General features: G+C 43.7%; 1 protein-coding gene across 2 annotated transcripts in view; it reads right to left on the bottom strand.

Annotated features, from left to right (window-relative positions):
• Positions 1–21,590, bottom strand: part of DNAI1 (dynein axonemal intermediate chain 1) — a 135,738-nt gene that overhangs the window by 40,016 nt on the left and 74,132 nt on the right. For both annotated transcript variants that reach the window (XM_058043987.1, XM_058043986.1), the window contains 5 exons: positions 15,613–15,702; positions 10,949–11,036; positions 9,032–9,111; positions 2,265–2,413; positions 1,274–1,373 (listed from right to left, as the gene is read on the bottom strand). In XM_058043987.1, the coding sequence (XP_057899970.1) occupies positions 1,274–1,373; positions 2,265–2,413; positions 9,032–9,111; positions 10,949–11,036; positions 15,613–15,702 (507 nt within the window). The remainder of the gene's footprint in view (positions 1–1,273; positions 1,374–2,264; positions 2,414–9,031; positions 9,112–10,948; positions 11,037–15,612; positions 15,703–21,590) is intronic.

Raw genomic sequence — 21,590 nt, forward strand, 5'->3', positions numbered from 1 at the left:
TTCCCCACAGGCACCAGGACTCAGCTGGGATTCCCACAGCTCTCAGCCCTGCTTACCCTAGCACTCAACCAAAACTGTGACTGCCAGCAGAACTCTTGCACACACAATGTCACTTGTGGAAAACAAGCCTGAGGATGTGACTGATGCACTGAACACACTCACTGCCTCCATGCAGGCCCTTCATTTGGTGCATGGGAGACTGGGGACAGACAGATTCACAAAAGAAGGACCCAATCCTGACCCTGGCTGGGAAGGAAGAGCATCAACATTTCCTAGGCTGTGGCATCCTGAGCTTTCCAGGGAGAACACGTGACACAGTGAAGAGATTTCTATTGCTTAGGAGAGACAAATTCACAGCCTGAGCCAGTGTATCAGTGAAATTATTTTCTTGCTATAATATAAAGGTTAAACTACAATAAAGTAGCCAAGGCATCAATTCAATGATAGGGACACATAAAGGCTATCCTTTTGCTGGAGCAATTCTGGCCAAACTGCACAGTCTTTCTAATTTATAGCAGCTAAACATAAAGCTCATGGTATTAGAGCAATGCACTCTTACAGTATTCAACAAGTATTGATGGATAGCTGCATGTCCTGGCTACTTGCCAAGCCCAAATTAACCATCTGAGCTACTGCAAGACATGGCTAGAGGCAAAAATAAAACTGCCATCATGCCAGTATTAGGACTGATCTACAGAGTTCATTACCAAACTATTACTCTTAGAGACAGCCTCACATGGTGGAAAAATGTTGATTTTATCTAACTGGAATAAAGTTCTATGGGTTGACCCTGGGATATTACTATAAATGATTTTTAAATATCCGTGTAAGTATATTACCACTTTATTCTATTGTTGCTCTACACCTTTAAAGCTCAGAATCAATGCCCTGATGTCAGCTTGTATAGGGGAGATCTCATCTGGAACATTATCTCCCCATCTCCAGGGATGTACCGGGGATTTAATACTGAGGGAATTCAGTGTTTTAGTCATGCATAACCATGTGCAAGCTGCACACCTGCACTCACATGGTTAACAGGAAAGCAGGGAAGGACTTGTATGAATTTGAAACACCCACTTTGAGAAGGACTGAGAGATTAATGCCCAGGGATGTGTGTGCCAAAGGCAGGAAAGCATAGGAAAGGGTGGGTTCCTACTGGTGGCTCCCTGATATGCCTGGCCAGGACTGGGCTGGCTCCTTCCCATGCTCAGCTCTAATCTCCTTTGACTTTCTCTCAGCTCGAATCAGAGCAGTGTTGCTCCCAGCCTCTCACCTGGCCATCAATGGTGACTGCAGCAAACACCGTGGAGGAGTAAGGAGACCACGCAACATCCCCTACAGCAGTAGCCAGGTCATAGACAAACAGTGGAGTCCTATAAAAAAAGACACAGAGAGAAGAATTCATGTAAACACATGCCACTGTGGAAGTGTAACACTGAGTCAGGAACACCTGCCTGTTGCAGAAGTGGGAGATGGGGTATTTCTCTATGTCAGATATCAGCCAGGGCTGAGCCAAAGGCAAAGCTGAGCACCAATACAAATGGGTCAGGATTTCACCTGCTGCAATGAGAAGAGAGGCAGCATCTTTCTTTCTTTCTGAAAGCATTTTGAAAACTTCTTCCCAACACACACAGCAAGATGGAGTCTCTCTGGTTAATATTAATAATCATATGGGAAAAAATTATCTGGACTTCCTCAACAACATTGAATATTAATAATCATATGGGAAAAAATTATCTGGACTTCTGACAACAACATTGAATATTAGAGCAGTATTGGCAACAGGAAATATGTGACTCTGACTGATTTACAACAAAATCAATTTCCTGATTGAAACCAGACATTCCTTAACCACTAACCCTGAACTTCAGTCCGTATTTTAAAATGTTCCAAATCTGTTTTTTTTTCTTCTCTGGCTCTTAGGAGGTTTCTGGTCCCTGAACCTAGAAACCACTCTCTGACATCTCTCTGTAGCATTTCTCTGCCACAGTAGGTCCTGCCTGAAGGAAGCCAGAGCTGAAGTAAAGCAGTCAGGCTCTGGACTGACTATGTTGCTTGGCAAGTCACTGGAGCAGCCGATGCTATATCTTATATCTCATACCTGGGGGTACAAATCTGAGTATAAAAAATAAAAAACAATTAGCATTATTAACACATCAACACCTGGGAAGGAAACTGAGGCTAAAGTATGAACAGGGTCAATGTGTGCTGCTGGCATGTCAGGCTGGACCTCCTCACCCACACCAGGACCCAGCAGGACCTACTTGATGGTGTGATCCCAGATCTTGACTGTCCAGTCAGAGCTGCAGGAAATGAAGACTTTCACATGGAAGGGATTCCAGCTGACTGTGTCCACAGCCATGTGATGGGCTTCAAACACATCCAGAAACTGGTTTGAATAATTTTTTGAACACTGCAATGGAAAGAACTACTCAGTAATCAGAGCTAGACCTCCTGAAGCTTAAATTCATGTTGGAAGATGCCTCTGATTACTTGTACGGCCTCTCAGGATCTTCTGGGATGGCTGGGAAGCGGCGGCTGTACCCAGAGGTGCTACAGAAAATCAATAATTTAGCACATGCTGTTTCACCCCACTTGCAGGCAACATCCTGGTCCCCCCTGCAACACACAGAGACAGAAACTGAAGTTGTTTGGTTGGATTTAAACAACCAGGCCCCTGAGACCATTCTCCACTGTGGGAGCTATATTGCCTTCCTGCCAGCCTGGGCTCCTGCTGTGCTTCTCCTGCCTAAAAGGTTCACAAGAAAGGCAGGGGAGAACGTCCCTGTGCTGCTCAGGAGCACTGTGTGCTCACAGTACTGTGCTCTGCTCAGAAGCACAAATCCTCACAGCGTTGTGTGCATTTGAAGTGCCACAGTTAAAGCCTCCAGGAACAGTGCTCTCAGCACAAGAATGTCTTACCAGTCCCTTTGACTGTAAATACTTTGGAAAGATGCTGTCAGTCCTCTCCTGTCACCACCCTGGACAGCCTGCTCAGAGAGCCTGCCCCATTGTATGACTCTGCAGCTCTTTCTGTTCTCACACTTCCCAGAGCAGTGTGAGAACCACAGAGGCTGTCCAGGGCTCAGGCATGTCCCTGCCAGCCCAGGGGGCCCCACTGAATGGCAGCCAACAGCAGCCTGTGAGCTGGACAATGCCTACACAGACACACAAGGGTCAGACCAGCAGCATCACAGCTGTGGGTGCTGCTGAATTGCAAAATGAAGGTTGTCTTTAAGAGCTGGAAAAGGAAAACATTTGGGACCCTTGGAAAAGTCACTTTGCGTGTGAGCTTATGAAGCAGGGAGAAGTTACAATCTAATTGGCTGCAAGGGGACTTGATCCAGATCCTGTTAGTTCTGTGCACATGGAAATTTTAGGTTATCTTCCCCAAATCTCCTTCCCTCCAAGCACGTCAGAGGCTTTCTTTACTAGCAACAGAGACTCCATCTCACATGAAACATCCTTTTGCTTGTGTTCTCACACAAGCTGTATTCACACAGCAGCTTGGAGTTAGTTTCAGGATTTTCTGTTAGTTTCCTCACTACTGTCACAGCAATGACTTTTCATTACTCCCTACTGAATGCACAGCATCTGCACAAGCAGCAGATTGCTGAAGTGTTACGTGACTTTAACCCTTGCAAACCAAAGATCTAACTAATCTTAACGCTTAACTGTTTATCACAAGTGACTCTTACTGTCTGGATACTGCTCACTGATGCAGGCACTGGAATAAGGCTGCTAAACCATTCCACAGTAGCAGCTCCTACATCCCTGAGAGCCTTGTTGTGAAAGGAAATGGAGACAAGAAAGTGGCTCCTGTCCCATTGAGATTTACTGACAGTGTCTATAGCTTGCTAATAGTTTATTGCACTGTGTTGCTGCCCCTGTATTTAATTGTGGGACAGAAATCTCCTTTAATGCCATGTTTTGTAACATTACTTCATAATTCTTAATGTTCAGCCATCAGGAAAATCGGTACTTGGCTTGTTTTGAAAGTCACTTTGCTGGAAACAGACAGGATGGGTCACAAGTAATTAACACAAGAGAGAAGCTCCTTTGTCCATCTGTCTTTTCAAGTGTGTGGATTGAATGTCCCTAATACCTGAGAACTTTGAAGAGTGAGATGTTAACCAGATTTGTCTGCCTCCAACAGAACTGTAATGCTCAGTGTCCTGTTTTCAAAGGCTTGTGAGGGCTAAGCCCTTGATCAGTGCAACTCTCTGGGCACTGGTACAGGAGATCCATCCTGCTCTGGGATGTGCTGATCTACAGAACTGCCTTTGCAATCTCCATGACAGGAAAGGGATATGAATTTTTTTCTATGAAATCAGCAGCAAAAAGATTTGTGTAGCGCAAACTCCCACCTGTGTCCCTTGTGAGAAATGAACTTACATGTGTGCTTTAGCCTAAAGGCATCCATTGTGCTCTGGCAGTGCCTGCCAGCCCCACACCACATTAACCACAACCCTTATCATTATCTCTGAGTGCAAGACAGGGCTGCTTTCTTCCCAAGATGCATTTTGAAGAAACACCACAAACTTGAGAAAAAGCTCAGAAAAGTAGTATGACTTTAACGAAAAAAAACCCCAGTTTCTGAGCTAACTAGAACTGCTGGCAAAGTCTTTCCCTACTGTTCAGTTCAAGAACCCTACAATCATTAGATATGTCAGTATGAAAACAGAGCCACTGGAATATGTGACACCCAAGTCCTGACAGGAGAGCTTTGAAGAGGATGACTAGATTCGGAGAGAAGGAGTTTGTGCAGCCTCTCTGATCTTCTAGAGCACTGCTCAAATTTGCTGGGAGTGTTTTTCTCCTACTTAAATGATGGCAGATGTGTTTGAACGGTAAACAGTATTTTTACGATGAGACAGAAATGCAAAAATACGTCTGTGGCAATACAGGAAACCAGTCAAAGATGACTCTTGACAAGGCTACAAAACATGGGGGAGGAATGCTGTGAGAAAAGGAGAACTCTGAGGACACAAAACTTATGAATAATCTTCATCAACAGCACTTCAGTTTACGCTAGACGGTAGTCTGACACAAAACTCTCCCACATACCTGGTGAATTGGTGGTTATTACTGTCCTTATAAGGCAGAGTTTCTTCAGTTCACTAACAGGAACACAGAGAATCTATGCAATACAGAGATCCAAGAGCAATTTTTTTTCAGAGAAGGTTTGTATCCGGCAACAGAAAGGCAGTACTGCCCAACACTGGCACTTTCTCAGGACATCCAGAGGCTCTTTAGAAACCAGACACAAATGTGTCCCATGTTGTGGTGGACAGGCTGTCACCAGCTACACCAGATGCTCTCCTGGTTTTAGCTCAGTGACTGCTTGTACAGATCTGTAACAGAAATGCTGAGTTTTGCAGAAAGGCTCACAAGTAGAAACCAAGGCACGTGAATGCATAGGGAAGAACAGTAGGAAATTATAAGAGAAAGAACCTATGGTAATTGATGAAAAATTCAGTGTGTTCGGGGACTAGACAACCAGACAGAACACAGACAGAAGCCCCAAAGATAAGGTTGTGAGAAGATGAAGAACAGAACTTAAATCACAAAATATTCAGACAATGAAAACAACTTTGCCTAATACAAAGCAAGGCTAAACACTGAGGCAAATTATTTCTCTATTACTAAAGGGTCACTGGAAGTCAGAGCCTGTTCAGAAAACAGTTTGTCATCCAGTTTTAGGGAAATCTCAAGTGATGTGATAAGGATTCAACAACCACCATCCTTTGTCAATACCGTTATTATTATTATTATTATTATTATTATTATTATTATTATTATTATTATTAACAATAATAATAATAATAACAGTCCTGTCCCAAACAGAAAGACACAAATGTTCTGGTAAGTAGTATAAGAGAATGAGTATGAGTGAAATTAGTTTTGTTTAAAATTAGAATACCTTTTTCTTCTAGTCAGTCTTGCACTAGGTTTTATTATATTCATTTGTTACTCTCAAGAAAACTGCCTAACACTGAAAAAAAAGCCAAAGCCTTTCTTATATGAGTGTATTCAAATTTCTTCACAATTTTTCTATTGAAAGTCTGTTTATTGGAAGTTATTCTGACCAGAGACAGAGTCACAATGTTTCAACACGAATCTCAGAGACCATACTTTTTGATGTCAAGCTGAACAATTCCTAAACAGCAAGTAAGATATGCAAGAAAGCATTCAGAATTGCGTTACAGAATCATATTAATTCAGAAACAGTTTCTCCTCTACAAAAAAAGGGCAATAGATTAGTCTGTGTGTAATTTAGATAATGATTTCTTGGCTTCAGAAACACTATTAACAAAGCCATTTTCAGAACTTCACCATAATTGTTCTGCAGCTAAAGAATTAACATATTATCACACTATTGGTGGGCATGCCCGCTTTCTCAGGAAATAAAAAAAAAAAGTTTCTCCGGAATTCACTTTCCAATTTATTTAATAAATAATCTAAAATTTAGCCCGTGGGGAGAGCAGCCCGTGTTTGATCCCTGACTCAGACAGCACGTGAGCAGTCTGTCCATCCCACTCCAGATGCAAGAGCAGCACAGAGATCTGAGCAGCTCACTCCTGCTCAGGGCAGCCACAGGACCCAAGAGCTGCTCAGGCTGCTGTGGGACAGCCCCTGTTCCCCATATCCAAGTGGAGCAAGGCTGCAGGAGGCAGTCCATGGGCAGCTCCAGCAAGGGGCTCAGATGTGCAGTGTTTCAGTAAAGTACGTGATGAAGGTGTGTGGTATTCCTTGAAAACTGTCTGGAGCAGCAGCTGACCCCAAAACTTCTGAAACTGCTTGTAGCAAGCTCTTGGGGGATGCTAAGGGTGAACTCTCCCCCATGTTTTTTTGTAGATACTGTGAAAGCCTGTTCAGGCTACACACAAGATTTCTCTTCCCTGTGGTGACCCTGAGTGTCAGATTGAAGGTAGGTTCTTCCTGCCTGTGGGAACAGCGAGGTTTTACAGGGATGGGTTGCACAACGTGAGACTGGTCACTTTTCACTGGGGCTCACCAATGCAAGAATGTTGCTTAGCAGTAACCCTGACAATAAAAGGGGAGATATTATGTATCAGTATCTCTCCACATTTGTCCATACAAGAATGCTAAGATGTCTGCATGGCTTCATGGCTGGGATCACTTCTTATGTTAAAACACCATCCTAGTTCTAGTTTCACTGAAAATTATCTAAGGCAGAAATACCTACAGCTTTTTCAATGCCAAATTGTCTCCTGACCAGTGCTCCTCCATGAAGAGTTTAATTTCCTGCGTAACTCAGCCAGGACACAATCCTGAATATTTCTCCGGATGGCCCCCATCTCACACTGACACCCACTGCCACACTCACCTACATCCATCACTCACCCAAACACAGAGGAATTTAAAACCTGTGGTTCCTTACTACCTTTTGATCAGACTAAACACAACAGTATCCACCAATTTAGAGTTCAATACCCAGGGTACCAACTCTTGTGGGTGACCAGACTACTCAGAACATCTGCACATGACTGTATGGACGTTTTGTGTTCTGAAACCAACAAAAAAACAGTGCACCTACCCACTGCCCACTGCCAACAGCTCAGCTGCCCACTCCTCCCACCTCCCTTCTGTACCTATCTTGTCCAAAGCAAGTGAGCACTGCTCAGAAATCCTCCCTAGAAACTGCCTGGCAGAGGGAGAGATTTCAATCAGCATCATCCCTATGCAAAGGATACATATTTGTTAAGCATGTCTTGCCTAAATTATTGATACTGATTTCACGATAAAATTTCCTTTGGGTAGTTAATCTGTTACAGGTTCATTTTGCAGGTGGGATATGGGGGAAGGAGTTCAGAGGAGTTCAGATCATCCTTAGGGATGGCTGGATGCATCTGCTCTGCAGGTCAGCCTCCTGCTGATTGTCCACCCCCCCACGATGAAGGGCTGTGGCTACAGACTTAACAGAGCCCCAGAGCCAGCTCAGAGGAATGCTGTGCAAATAACAGCTGTATTAGGAAGGCACTACTGGCTTTATGTTCAAGGCTAAATACAGCAGAACTCAAAACTTCCTATTTTTAACCCAATTTCACAAGAAAACATGATGCCTGTGTCCTTCTGTGTGCTCATCTCTCTTCACAAACAACTTTTGCCCTCACTGGCATTTTCAGCCAAAGCTGGCTGCATGTGGGATGTGGTAACATTAAGGTCTTACACATTCTGTGAAAAGCAATGGCCAGAGAGGACAAAACATCTGGGCAGTGTCCCCAGTGTGGGAAGGGCAAGCACAGTGGGGCTGCTGCTCTCAGCACACGGCTGGAGCTGGCTGGCTCACAGCTCCTGCCTGGCACTGGGAACCAAGGCACCAGCAGGGCACTGCAGGGAGGTGGTCAGCAGGAAAAAAGGGTTATAGCTGGAGGTGGGAATCACTGAGCTGGGAACAGCATGGGACGACCAGGAGGAAGGTTTGGATACGTAGCGATGGACTGGAGGTTCCTACCAAGAAGAAAGCAAGAAGAAAGTGGGACTGGGAAAGGATCTAGAAAGATCTCAGATGCCTTTTCCAACCTAAATGATTCTATAATTCTATGTGATTGTGGAAGGGAAGGGCTGTAGGATGCTAATCCGTAGGAAATATGGCTTCATTAGCCTGACTGCTCCCAGGATATCAAGTCTAAAAAGGAAAAGAGCTGATATTTTTCCTGCCATTTCCCCACAGTCATGGGGACAGAGGATCAACGCCTTTTAACTTCTGCACTGATCCTACTTAGCACTTCACTTGCACAGCTGCAGTCTGCCAAGCATTTTCTGGAATGCAGTTTGCATGAAAAAAATTTCTGCAAAATAGGGTCTTAATTGGGTCTGTTCAGAGAGCTCCCTGTGACCCTCTGCAGTGCTGCTCTGCTCTCAGGCTCACCACAGGCATCCCAGGGCAGGACCAGGCTCTGAAGCTGTACTTTGTTATCACCTGAGCAAACAGTTCAGATGATGAGCCTCAAAGACACACATGGGTCAGAAGATGTAAAACAAAGCATAAAGAAACATTTTTTACCTTATAGATCTTGCCCTCTTCAGTACCAACGAGAAACAAATAGTCTATCTTTTTGTGAAAATCAAAGGATATCCCACTGCCTGTTAACAAAAAAAAAAAGGTCTGTCACATAGAGAATTGGTTCAGCTGGCCAAAACATGCTTCCTGCCTATGGTAAACACACACTGCCTGTGTTTTCAGAAGTGATTTCTTAGCCAGAAGCTCCCAAAATAAATCAGACACCCCTTCTGCTGAGCTTTCCAAGCTATGCATGTCCCCAAGACCTAAAATTTGAACAGCTACCCCAGAGATATGTAAAAGGGTACTGAAAGAACCAAAAGGTTACCAGAAACCACTTTAGCCTAGGATTCATTTTACTGAGAGTCAAAAATACCTGGTGCAAACATAAATATTCTAAGGATCTGGCCACCTCCTGCTGGGGAAGAATAGATCTTTTCTGTTTGTTTAGTATTCACAAAAATGTAAGTGGTTTCCTATGCATAAAAGAGCCCAGTGAGAAAATACCCCACCATACCTTCCAGTACTCTTTTTCCCCTTAATTCAGAATCCATTTAGCAGGCTCGCTTCAGTAAAGCCAATAACAAAGAATGTGATTTGGGAAGAAATCCTCTGCTAGGGACAGAAGGATCCTGTTAATGTCAAAAGCCCTGAATTGTGCAACATTGTGAACTATGTTTAAAACAGGTGTCAACCACAAACAGGATGTGACTCATTGAGATTTTGTGGCTTCTGCTCCTGAGGCAGATGCATCACCATCCAAGAAAGCCATTTCACATGTTGGTGAAAGAAAATTTCAGCAGGGTTCTTGAACAGAAGATGGGATGTCTGTGGAGTGCCAGAGCTCCTTGAGGCTGTCCCTCCCAGCAGGGATACCCACAGCAACCATCAGATGAGAAACAGGAACGAGCAGACAAGGCTCACAGTTACAGAAACTTTCTGCACAGGCAGTCGTCTCAAGCATTATGTCTTTAACATTAACAAAATGTAGTTCTCAAAGGAATTGTTAGGGTAATTTCAACTCTCTAATACCATCTGCATTTTTAACATTCAAATAGATTGTTTAATATTCAAGACAAGTCTTTGAAAATCCATTTCCCAGTAACAGTAACAAATAATCCCAAAGCCCTGAGAGTTCTGCAGTGTGCTGCTTTAGCTGGTTTCTTGCAACCTATTGTGGCACTGCAAAGCTTCCCACAGCCTGTTCAGCAGTTACTAGCCTAGAAACACAGCAATCCTTAAAAGCAGAGCAAGGCTCTCCTCCAAACAGAGGTCCCATCTTCTCAGCCAAAAGCAGGTGTAGAAGGATGATAAGAGGATTCCTCAAGGACTTCCTTGGGCTTAGGACCTCCAGAGCTGACTCATCCCATCCTGTCTCAAGCGCAGGATGATCAGGATGAGAGGATTCAGCCTGGAAGGACTGCACTGACTCCACTTTGTATAGAGGAGCCTAACATAGTAGCTCAGAATAGACACTGTTTTTACAGAGCCCAAACTCAAGGAGACACATCCCAAAGCTGGCTGGGTGAACTGTGCACCCAGTAAAGGGCAGAGGTTGCTTTTCACCTTGATTCTGCCAGTCCAGATCAATGCCTGACAAAAAGAACAAAACTGAGTTTTGACACAAACAGGTATGTGCTTTATCCACGCAGAGATAGCCCAGTAAAATGGACATTTCTTGAATTAATGTTCAATTCATCTTTTTATGTACGTAAAGGCCAAATGTAACCTGCAAAACTTGACTCAGTGGCCATTGCTCCAGACAGACTTTGCCCTAGTGCATGATGAAAGCAAGGAGGCGTAACCCTCCTTTAGCTCCTTTCCATCTCAACACCCTGTTCCCAATTTAATTTCCCGGAATGACTGATGAGAGGCTTTGTGTCAGTAATTAATCAGCATGGCAAGGACTTGGGCTCTTACCAAGCGTTTGCAGCTGCAGCCCCTCTGGCCCCTGCATCGTTGTTTCATCTGCTGACAGCTTGATGACATCCATGTGAACCAGCTCACTCTGCAGGCAGAGGAGATTCCACATGAATAGCATGCTTTGCAGCAACAATACAGAGACATTCAGTACTTTGAAATGGCAGATTTTATGGAGGAATTTTAAAAAGCTGCCCAGAAGTTGCTTAATGTTTCACATTTGGCAATTTGCTAACGTGGTGCTTTCCACAAAACCTTCAGGAAACTGATGCTTTGGTGCACTGGAACTGAGAGCCACTGGTACATTACCTTGACATGTGCACTTGACCTGGAAAATTTTGAGTTTCAGGGCCAGTGTTTTTTGGTGAAAGTTGGCACAGTTAGCTTAAATGATAGTGTTTAGTTAAATCACCCTGTGTGATTTAAGATGGATATTTCATATTCGCAGGGAGCTAACTAAAGCCCCACATTAATGAATAGCAACTTCTCATCTTTCCAGTTCTGGCTTCTTAACATCTTATCCCCAGAGCAGCCTCAGTTCAAAATACTCTCAATTTCATGGGCTCTGAGATGCCAGCAACATCTAGTAAGCAGTTTGCTCGAAGAGAAAACTGCCCCATGTTTCTGTTCTCAGCAGAGTTTTAAAGAACTATCATGACTCTGCTTTGCAAGGTGGTGAACACAGGGCCAAAAGATTGGGTCCCAAAGAGTTTACAGTCAAGGTGGGAGACCAAAGACAGATGTAAATAGACATAATGTAGGTAAATATAAAGAAGCTACTGGAGGGAAAGTTACATTCTCAGACTGGCTTTGGGAGTTGGAATACCACTGCAGAATGGAGTTAGTTGTGACTGTAAAAACACCCTGGGGCTCCAGAGGTCTCTGCCAACCCCAACCATTCTGTGATTCCCTGATTATGTGATAAAAAGAACAAAACTAATGATTAGTGACCAGTATGGGCTGTGGACTGGATGGTATAATATGCAAATATCCCACTGAAGCACCACTACTTAGCTCAGTAAATTAAACTGTAGTTGAAGCTTCTCTTAGCCCAGAGCAGCACTCAGGTGGAAAAAGAATTCTGCCTGGCAAAGTCAACCCCAGGAATTTCCATGCTGAGGAATGTGGGAGAAGATCTTCTTCAGAACTGCAGTTGAGAGAGGACAATGTTCTAGAAAGCATTTCTATCATACTCTGGGGGTACAAAGTTACAGAAGATTCAGCAAAGGTCAAAACTCCAAAATGTTCTTCCTTCTCACTAATTCTCACTGCTGCACACCCACATGTGCTGGCCTATTGATGGCAGTAAATTTTTCTCCAAGAAAGCAGCAAGAAGCAGGACAGACTCCTAAAGAGTTCCACCTTAGCAGCTCTTACAGCACATTTCAGTGGGTAAAGGCAGGAGAGATGCTACGAAAGAGGCCACACATGCTGGTGTACATGTGCATGAACTGGAAAGAGCAGCGCCCAGAGGGATCAGGAGCACAGCATGTTCCACTGCATGCCCTAGTAGGAGTGCTGGTGGGTTGTTGGGAGAGCAGACAGGACAAGCTAAGCAGGCACTTACCTCTGCTCAGGCTTCCAGGTCTGCCTGCTCTCCAGAAAGCATGTGCCCTGTCCTAGACATGAGTCTGCTCTGAAGAGCAGCTTTGGAGCTGCCTGCAGCAGGTCACATTGATACACCCAGTGGAACAGATGTGTGATTTGTGCAGGCCCAGAGATGTGCTAGCACACTATCTCTGTGTTCTGGTAGAAGGGTAAACCTCAAGGGACCTTCTTTCTAATCACACACCTTTCTGCAGCCTTCCTCTGAAGGTTTCTCCCAGTACCTTCACCTGGCAGAGGCCCCTGTGGACAATTCCTGCAGCCCCTCTCCTTCACAAAGGACCCTGCTTGTGCAGACTTCCCTGCTGTGCTGGTTTTATCTTGTACCCAGCTTCACAGCATAAAAAACACTTCTGTTCCTGGGGCTCTTTGTCACCAGAGCCATTCGCATATACCTCTGGGTAAACATGCTGCTGACGATTTGGCTTTCCAGGAATACCAAGCAATAATATGTTGCTTCTGCCTAATAATTGCAGAGCACTTTGTAAGCATTAGTGAATCAGGCCTTACAGCTGCTGCTTTCCCCTTACTTCTTATTAGCCTTAAGTGATGAAGCAGGCCCAGAGCTGTTCAGTAATTTAGCTGTAGGTGACACAGGAGGGGGTGAACTACGACTACTAATCAAATATGGGATTGCTGAGCATCAGACTGAGAAGCAGCATCATGCTGCATCCCAAACAATTCTTTGAAATGGCTGAGACGTTTCTCCCTTTGGATAGGCAATGTGTACACCCCAAGGAGGGGGGGCAGAGAATCATCCAGCAGCAGAAGTCCTGCATCCTTCCTTGATGTTTTACACTTTCATGAGGACCCAAAGTCAAGACAGTCTAAGTACACAGAACTCATGTGCTTTTTCATGAAATTTGTCCGAAGTGATTGTGCCCATTTCTAACAGAGACAACCACTATGGTCAAGGCAGATCAACTGTCCCTGGCTAACATTTGACAACTCTTCTATCCAAATCTTGAGTGCGGTTTGCCAAATATTTGTCTGGAAGAAATAATGAAATTATTCACTTTGTGCTCTCAGCTTTGGAAGTGTCAAACAGCTAACAGTGTTTGAAGGAGCTTTATTTCTGGATAGCCCTCTCAAAAAGATTAGCAAAGAACTCTTTCATTTATTCCCTGTTTGCACCATGGTTTTGTAGAATAGAAAACCTCTGGAGTGTTTTCAGTTTTACTCCAAATGAAACCCAGAAAAAGCTCTTGTGAAACTGGAATTCAAGCAGATTGTCCATTTCTCTTTTCTGTATAAAAAAATCCACAGATTATAAAAAAGCATTATTTTCATTGTGGTTTTTGTTTTCTCTGTTGAATATCTGTCCCCCGCAAAAATGTCCAAAGCAGACAGCACCTAAAACATTGCTGTTTTCCACCCCTGCCTACTAAGTAAATACTAGTTCTGGCAATTTCAGAAGTAATTTAATCAAAAAAACCCAAAAACCCAAGACTTTTCACATGGGTAAGGCAAAGTTCATTACAGTAATGTAAGGAGTAAGTAGAAATTACAGTGGGCTAAGTGGATGCAGATCTTAGAAGTCATACTAAGGATACATAGAAGGAAATATCTATGTGCTCAAGGGACAGCAAAACCACAGATTATTATGTGGAAACAGTTATGCACTGGTGCAAAAGACCCTCTGCTGGGTGAGCTGCTATCAGAGTCCATCTGCAAACACTTAGGTCATCCCAGTTGTGGCATTTCTATTAAGTAAGAGACTTCAGCCAGGGTTCCCTGCCTCCTAAGGGGGCCATGCTGAGCACCCTCAGTTACTGGGGCTCAGTTGCTAAGTGTACCCTGCCAAATCACCTCATCTAGATGTGTCTGGCTGCAGGCATGTACTGCCCACTTCAACCCAAATCTTCTGGGCATTCCTATTCAGGGGATAACACAGGAGCTGAGTGCTGAGACACTCTTAGTATGTCCCTGTCTAGGGAGCTCTTTTGGGAGAAGGACTTGGGATACATTTGCAGAAGGGATTTTTGATTCTGAAGCTGCATGTATGAACATGGAAAAGTTTATAAAAAATAACTTCATAAGCTGTGCCATCTGCCTGTGCTTACACTGTTCTTTAGGAGATGGTCCTGTTCCTGAACTGGACATGAGGCTAAGATTTACATGTAATGCTAGAAATTAATCCCTGCCATGGCAGCAAGGCCTAAAAATTTCAAAACTGGAAAGCTTTGGTAAAACAGATTGAAAAATTAGCATCCTAGGATGTAAAGAAATTTCTTCTTTTGTTGGGGAATAATGGGACAGCTGCTTCAAACTCATATTTAGGGCAATGCAATTATTTTTTAGCGAGATTTGAAATCTTTAAATGTAAAATGAAATAACCAACAGAAAAACCCACACATTGGGATTCAGAGACAAGAATCTAAGGGTCATTTGGGGACATTAATTCTAGGTTTCTATCAACATATTTCAACATACTCCAAAAGGAAAAGCGAACAAAGGCAGGGCATGCAAACTAGTTTTAAAAAGTTGTATTGGATGGGTATTGGAGTAGGCAATGTCATGGCAGGGAGAAGCCCTCTGCCTGTCTGATAGCATGCTGCCATCCCACTGCAAATGCAAACTTTGTACTACTCACTCTGTCCCACATGGGGAGAAATTTAAATTGACCCTCTCCCAATTCTAATTGCAATCTGTAGTGGAGCATTTTGGGGATGAGAATCTGGAAGCTGTGAAAAAAAGCAGATTATTCTGTTCTGTTCTGTGTCTAGTTGACCCTTCTGGGACAAAGAAAGTGTGAGAACAAGGACCAGGCTTGAATCCCTGCTGCTGCCAAGCAGGAAAATGAGCTCTCATTTTCAGGCCCATGGGATGCTACAGGTGCAGGCAGGATGAAGGTTAGGTCCTGACAATGAGTAGGCTGACCCTGCTTCATTTCAGAGTTTAATGTGCAGCCCCAGATCCAGCTGTGACTGCCCCAGCTGCTATTGCTAACGTTTCTTTTCAAGCTCATTAGAAATAAAAATAATACTAATGAATCACTGAACTTTTGAGGCAATTGAGTATAATTTCACTGGAAAAAGAAATTGCCACCTACTGTTTACCTTTATTAAAGTCCATGAAACAATCCGCCCATCCGAGGAGACAGAGAAGAAGTTGCGGTTGCCGTCCATGTCATCCTTCTGCCACTTAACCTTAAAACAAGAAGAAAGAAGAAGACAGTCCCAGTCAGCACAAGGCATTCAGCTTTAGCAGGACAGAGTCCCATGGCCTAAGCAAAGTCTTCTGAAATCCTTCCTAAAGAGCAGCTGGTTTGCATCCTGGAGGCTCCCTGGTGTGAACACTTATCTCCACCAGCAGGAGCAGAACTGTCCTGAGCACTCTGGTCAGTCACTTTCCTGCAGGATGCTCCAGCACAGGAGTAAAGCTCCTCTGCACCCACCCACGACCACTGGAGCACTGCCATCAAGGACAGGCCTTATGAGGTGTCTGAGCTGTGCACCAGACCTCTACACTGTGGCATAGCACCATCCCAGAGACCCCTGAGACATCTCCAAACAGCACCAGTGGTGCCACACCAAGGCCCCCAAGCACCAGCCTTGCCTTTCACATTTGACTAATTACATTACTCATTACATTACTGCAGTGCCATATGGCTGCCCTTCAGCCAGACAACTTCAAACTAGCTTTCTGCCCCTGTGTGGGGTGCAGGCAAGACCGTGCAAGCAACATGTGACAAGGGTCCTTGGGGCACTTCTGTTTCAGGGAGATGAAAACTTCTCCATTAAATCTGAAACCCTCCCTACACCTTCAGAGTATCTGTCTGCCTCGTAAGGAGATTTGCCTTTCGACTGTGACAGCTCAGCAGGAGAGATAAGAACTCAGATAAATGGCTTACAGTTTAGAAGAGACATTTCAGTTAGACCAAAAGTATTAAGAACACTCGATTTTCAGATCTGGGAATTCAATCAGACTGAAGGGAAAAGAATGACTTGTCACTGGGTCTGTCAGCACACACTCCTGTTGGCATCTGTCAGATCAGGATGGGGACAAGCACTTTAGAAGGTTCTGAGAAGCTTTTCAAAGGTATATCTGTTCCTGTCCAAGCAGTGGAGCAGATGAAGTTCCCTAAACATCATCCCATAAACATGATAAATGGGTTTGATCATCCCAGAACTTACCAAATACTCTATCCATGACCGCTTATGTAACTCATACCTAGTTCAGAAAACAAACAGCCTTCTCAATACTTTAATTACACAGATTGGGTATTCGCGTGACAGGTCCTTGTGAAAAACTGTTAATTCTCTTTTGTAAAATTGTTTATACTGTGAAGTTCTGTGGAGCATGAAAATTAAGCAAGAGACTCGGCAGAGAGCAGTTAACCCTCCACTGAATGTTTCCTTCCTTTTCTGAGGAAGGAAAAATAGAATGTAAAAGGAATCCATCTGAGAATACCTCAAAATGCCAGTTTCATGCCTATAAGACACAACTGAAGAGCTTTGAGTGGCATATACCTTTGAATATCCCTGCACAGGTGAAATTGTAAGTCTCTGTGTGGAACTACTTCTGTTATATGGCATTAAAGGAATAACATAATTCAAAATGACCCAGAATAAAATGATTAATGATTAAAAGGCAGGTTCAACAGGACAAGGATTGCCAAGGCTGACCCACTGTGGACAAAATGTGCTGGGTGTATCTGTTCCAAGAACATCTCCCTGTGAGCATGAGCTACTGCTGACAGTGATAGTCACCAGCAGCTGCTTCAGATGAAGGAGGTGGTGTAGTGAGAAGTTTTAATTCAAGGTGAGAAATGCAGAGCTCAGGGACACTGGTTACAAAGACGTCCAATCTGCCTCGTGCTGAGCACAGAAAAAACATCATATTTTGAATCAAAAGTTTTTTAAATGTCACTCTAAAATGGTCTGACAGTAAGATGTTTTTATGTGTGTGTTCTCCTCTAATTCATGTTCTTTCTGTCCAGCTTACTGTCCCAAATATTTGGGGAAAACTTTGCAGACCATGAGAGCACTGGTAAATGCATGGATGAAGGTTCAGCAGCTGTAGTCCATCCCCACCATTCTGTGCATCCCCCACCATTCTGTGCAGACACAACTTCTGAGTCCTGATGTGAACACAGAGTGTTGCGAGAACCTCGTCCAGAGGTGACCAAACAGCATAAGAGCTATCATGAGTTCATGGGGGATTTTCCCAAGCTAATTCCTTTCAGCATTCCCAAAGCAAAGAGGTTTTACCCCAGGGTTTGCCTACTCCAAATAACCTCTCTCTGATGGAGATCTATTCAAGTTTTCTCCTCGTAGTTAGGTGTCACAGCTCTTAATCCATTACATGAGTAGGTGGGGTCACCAGCCCCAAAAATCAAGTAGGCTGAATTGGTTGGGATTCAGATCAGTCCTCTATTCAGATCAGTCACCAGTACTTGAGTTGGGTACTTTTTGTAGACAGCTTGAAAAACAGCCTCTCAGGGACACCAGGCTCTGCCCTCAGATGACTATTAGCTGCTCTCAGTGATGGTAGCTTGAATTTCAGAAACCAGAAATTGGCATTTAATCCTTTCAATTTTCATTCAACACCTCTGACACCTTAATCGTGTTTGTGATCCCTTTCCTCCTGATCTCTGAATCCCACAAATGCTTATTAGAGTAATTAGCCCTCATGATACTGCAATCAAATCGGGCATCTGCTCAGAACTGGCCTTTTCCTTGCTCCCAGAGGCTTGTCAACATGGCACAACCTCCCACCATTAGCAGCATCCGTGCTGAGAGGGGTGGAGCATTTGAGGAGAAAACCAAGCAACTGTCTGCACAGTGGCATGAAGTTAATTTTTGCCCTGAAGCATGTGATAATCAGCCAGGGATTTTGGCTGTGTGAAACTATTTAGAGCAAAAGTTCAACTACGATACAATCAGAGTAAAGAAGCACATGAAAAAGAAAAGTGTGTAAACAGCAGAGAGGAGACAAGCAAGCAAAAAGCAGCAAGCATTTTCTGTCCCTGATCATGATGAGAACTGTAACAAAAACAAGCAATTTTTTCAGTGATCTTTAACCTGACTATTATTGCAGTGCAAAATTAGTGGGTGAAACTCATTGCTGTAAGAACAGCCTACCACTTTTTCTTTTGATTTCTTAAAGCTCATTTATTTATAAAGAAGTTGAGACAATTCAAAACGGTATTTAATACACAGAAATATAAATATTAAGAACTCATGTTCATTACTATGTACAGCAGGTTAGCAGGGTGATAATCCGTTCATTTCCAGCAAGAGAATACTATCACTTTTATGTGTGGCAGCTGGTAATGGCTCCTGCCCAGCAAGAGATTAGACCATTTATCCAATCTGATTTGAAAACACCCATGTTTCTGATGTCATTCCCATGAAATATATAATGCTTGATCCGTTTTCATGGGACACAGGCTGTAAGTCACTTGCACTGACACAATACAATTGGTCAAAATCACCCTGGCCTGGAGTCTGGAGTGTGGTGCAGGCACCAGCTACTGCAAACACAGATCTGGCTGGCCCTTGGCTTGCCAAAACTCAGGAATGGGGTGCCACATCCAACACATGCACATTAACTGATGAGCAATTCCTTCCCTTTCCTTCCCTATAATTATCCTTCAAGGACACCTTTGTCAGCATTGCAGTACCACAGCCCTGTTGATACCTGCCCTAAGTGAAATAAGGCAGATTTTTTGTAATTTAGGGCCCAGAAAAAACTAATAAAATCTGTCCCAGCTAGAGAAGAGGAAAGACAAGGGCATTATCAATCCCCCCTGCACCCCCAATTCACCCCGACATGAACTAGCCAAGTAAGACATTCAAATGACTTTGGCATGCAAACATCTCCTTGGGCTGCTGAGGAATGTTCATGCTATTTTGACCTGGGGACAAATTCATTCCAGTGCCAACCTGGCTATCAGTAAACTCCTAGGCAAAGTCATCATGGCAATGCAGGGTTTGGAGTGACCCAAAAAGCATATTTATTCTCTTCTGAGGTGAAATCAGACACTCCCCTGCCACTGGTGACAATTCACATAGATTGCTCTCACAAGTCTCCAACAACAGGTACCCAACAACCTCCCTGTAGATACAGCTGTGCTTAATTGCACTTATACAGAAGATTTCCTCTACCAAGAGTCAAGCCAATTACTCCTTACCATCTCCCCAGTGGATGCAAAGAACAACAGCTTATTCCCCTTTCTGTAACAGTCTTCAAAAGGGCAAGAAAAGTTTGTGCCACTGTTCCCTTTTCCCCTCTTTCCAACTCAAATCAGCTGTTGCCTCCAGGTCCTGTCTTCAGTACCCAAGCTTTCACCACTCTTGTTCTTCCTCTTCAGCCTGGCTCTGCTGCTGCAAACACATGGCACAGAACTACCCTGAGTTACAACCTCCTCTCTCTCATATTCTTGCTAATTAATTAGAATGACACATATCTTTATACAGAGTATTCCATTGCTGATCACTGGTGGTGATCTGCCATGCTGCCCCTCGGGCACCCTGCTGCCTAACCAGCAATCTCCTATTTCGTATCTGTGCATTTAATTTCCCCTCTCTAAATGCAGTATTTGCTCTTGTCTTTATTGAATTTCATCACATTGATTTTGGGCCTTTCTTCCAATTTATCAAGATCATTTTGAACATAATCATGTCCCGCAAAGTACCTTGTCCTCCCAGAGGGGCTTCCCTATTCTGTAATTTGAGTTGTTAATGAAAGTATTGATCAAAAAAAGACCAGAAGTGACAGCTGGAGAGTCTCACTTGTAGCACTTTCAGAGTCTGACAGTGAGCTCTGTATAACTGCTCTTTAAGCACACTGCCTGAGCCACCTGAGCAGTCTCTTTATGGCCATTTTACCTAATTCACATTTCTCTGCTTTGGTTATAAGTATGTCACTGTGTAAGCCTGGATCAAAAGCTTTAGTCAAGTCAAGATGGATTGAGATGATAACCTTGATTGCCTCTTCCTTATTCATGAGGCCCGTTTCTGTGGAAAAAAAGGAAAAGAAATTGGCTTGATAATCTATTCTGGACAAATCCATGTCAGCTTCTCTGAATCACCTTATTAGGCAGACATTTAACAGTAGTGTTGCCATTTATTCAAGTGCTTTTCCAGTCTTTGAAATTGGTCTGACTGGTCAGTAATTCCCTGGGTCCAATCCTATCATTTTCCTCCAGACATTTTTCCACTCCTTCTGGCCCTTTGAGCACTTTCCTCCTTTCCCTGGCCCTGCTGGTGCTACAGGGCAGCGTGCAGCCTGGTGCACTGTTGTGCTATTATCCACACTTTTCAACCCCCTGTGGCTGCCCATGGATGCCTCTAGCTGGGTGAATTGTCCAGACACTGTTTTCTGGGCTCTGGTACTCTGTCTGTGCCACTTTCCCTCCTGCATTTAAGGACAGGCCCTTTTAAGAAGGAATCTGCGGATACCTTTCAGCCAGATATTGGCTCTACAGCATCACTGAAAAGTGTGTGGGGACTGATGACAGTAGGCTATCATACTTCAGTCTGCCCATGTCACAGGTACATGAATGAGTGTGAGTCCATAGGTGACAGCAGAGTGGTGCTTCCCCTCATCCATGCTGCAGAGCACATGCCAACCCTGCCTCTGAGTCAAGGTATTCACTCAGCTCACATGCTGTAAGTGGGCTTGCACATAAACTCCAGCCTCTGCCTAAAACACAGGACAGATGTGGTCCAAAAACTCTCTGAAATGCATATAATGGCAAGAAATTGGTCTGGTTATTTCTTTCAATGCTCCAGGGTATGTTTAATCTGATTTTGCTGATGAGCAAGAACTTATCTAAATTCTCTTTAATATGCTCTTTCCTTATTCTGACCTGTGCTTTCATCCTCTTGTTACATTAAGCAGACAATCTCAGACACTCACTATAAGATTAAACAATACAGCATCAAATATTTCATCCTTATTCATAATGCTCAGTAGTAGCTGAAAGCTTGCATTAGTAATAAGTCTATTTCTTCATTCCTTTAACTACTTAGATGCTTCCCAAATGCTTCCCTTTCCCTTTTATGACCCAGAATAACCACAGCTAACT

Source organism: Melospiza georgiana, chromosome Z, assembly GCF_028018845.1.
Source record: "Melospiza georgiana isolate bMelGeo1 chromosome Z, bMelGeo1.pri, whole genome shotgun sequence".
NCBI classification, from domain to species: domain Eukaryota; kingdom Metazoa; phylum Chordata; class Aves; order Passeriformes; family Passerellidae; genus Melospiza; species Melospiza georgiana.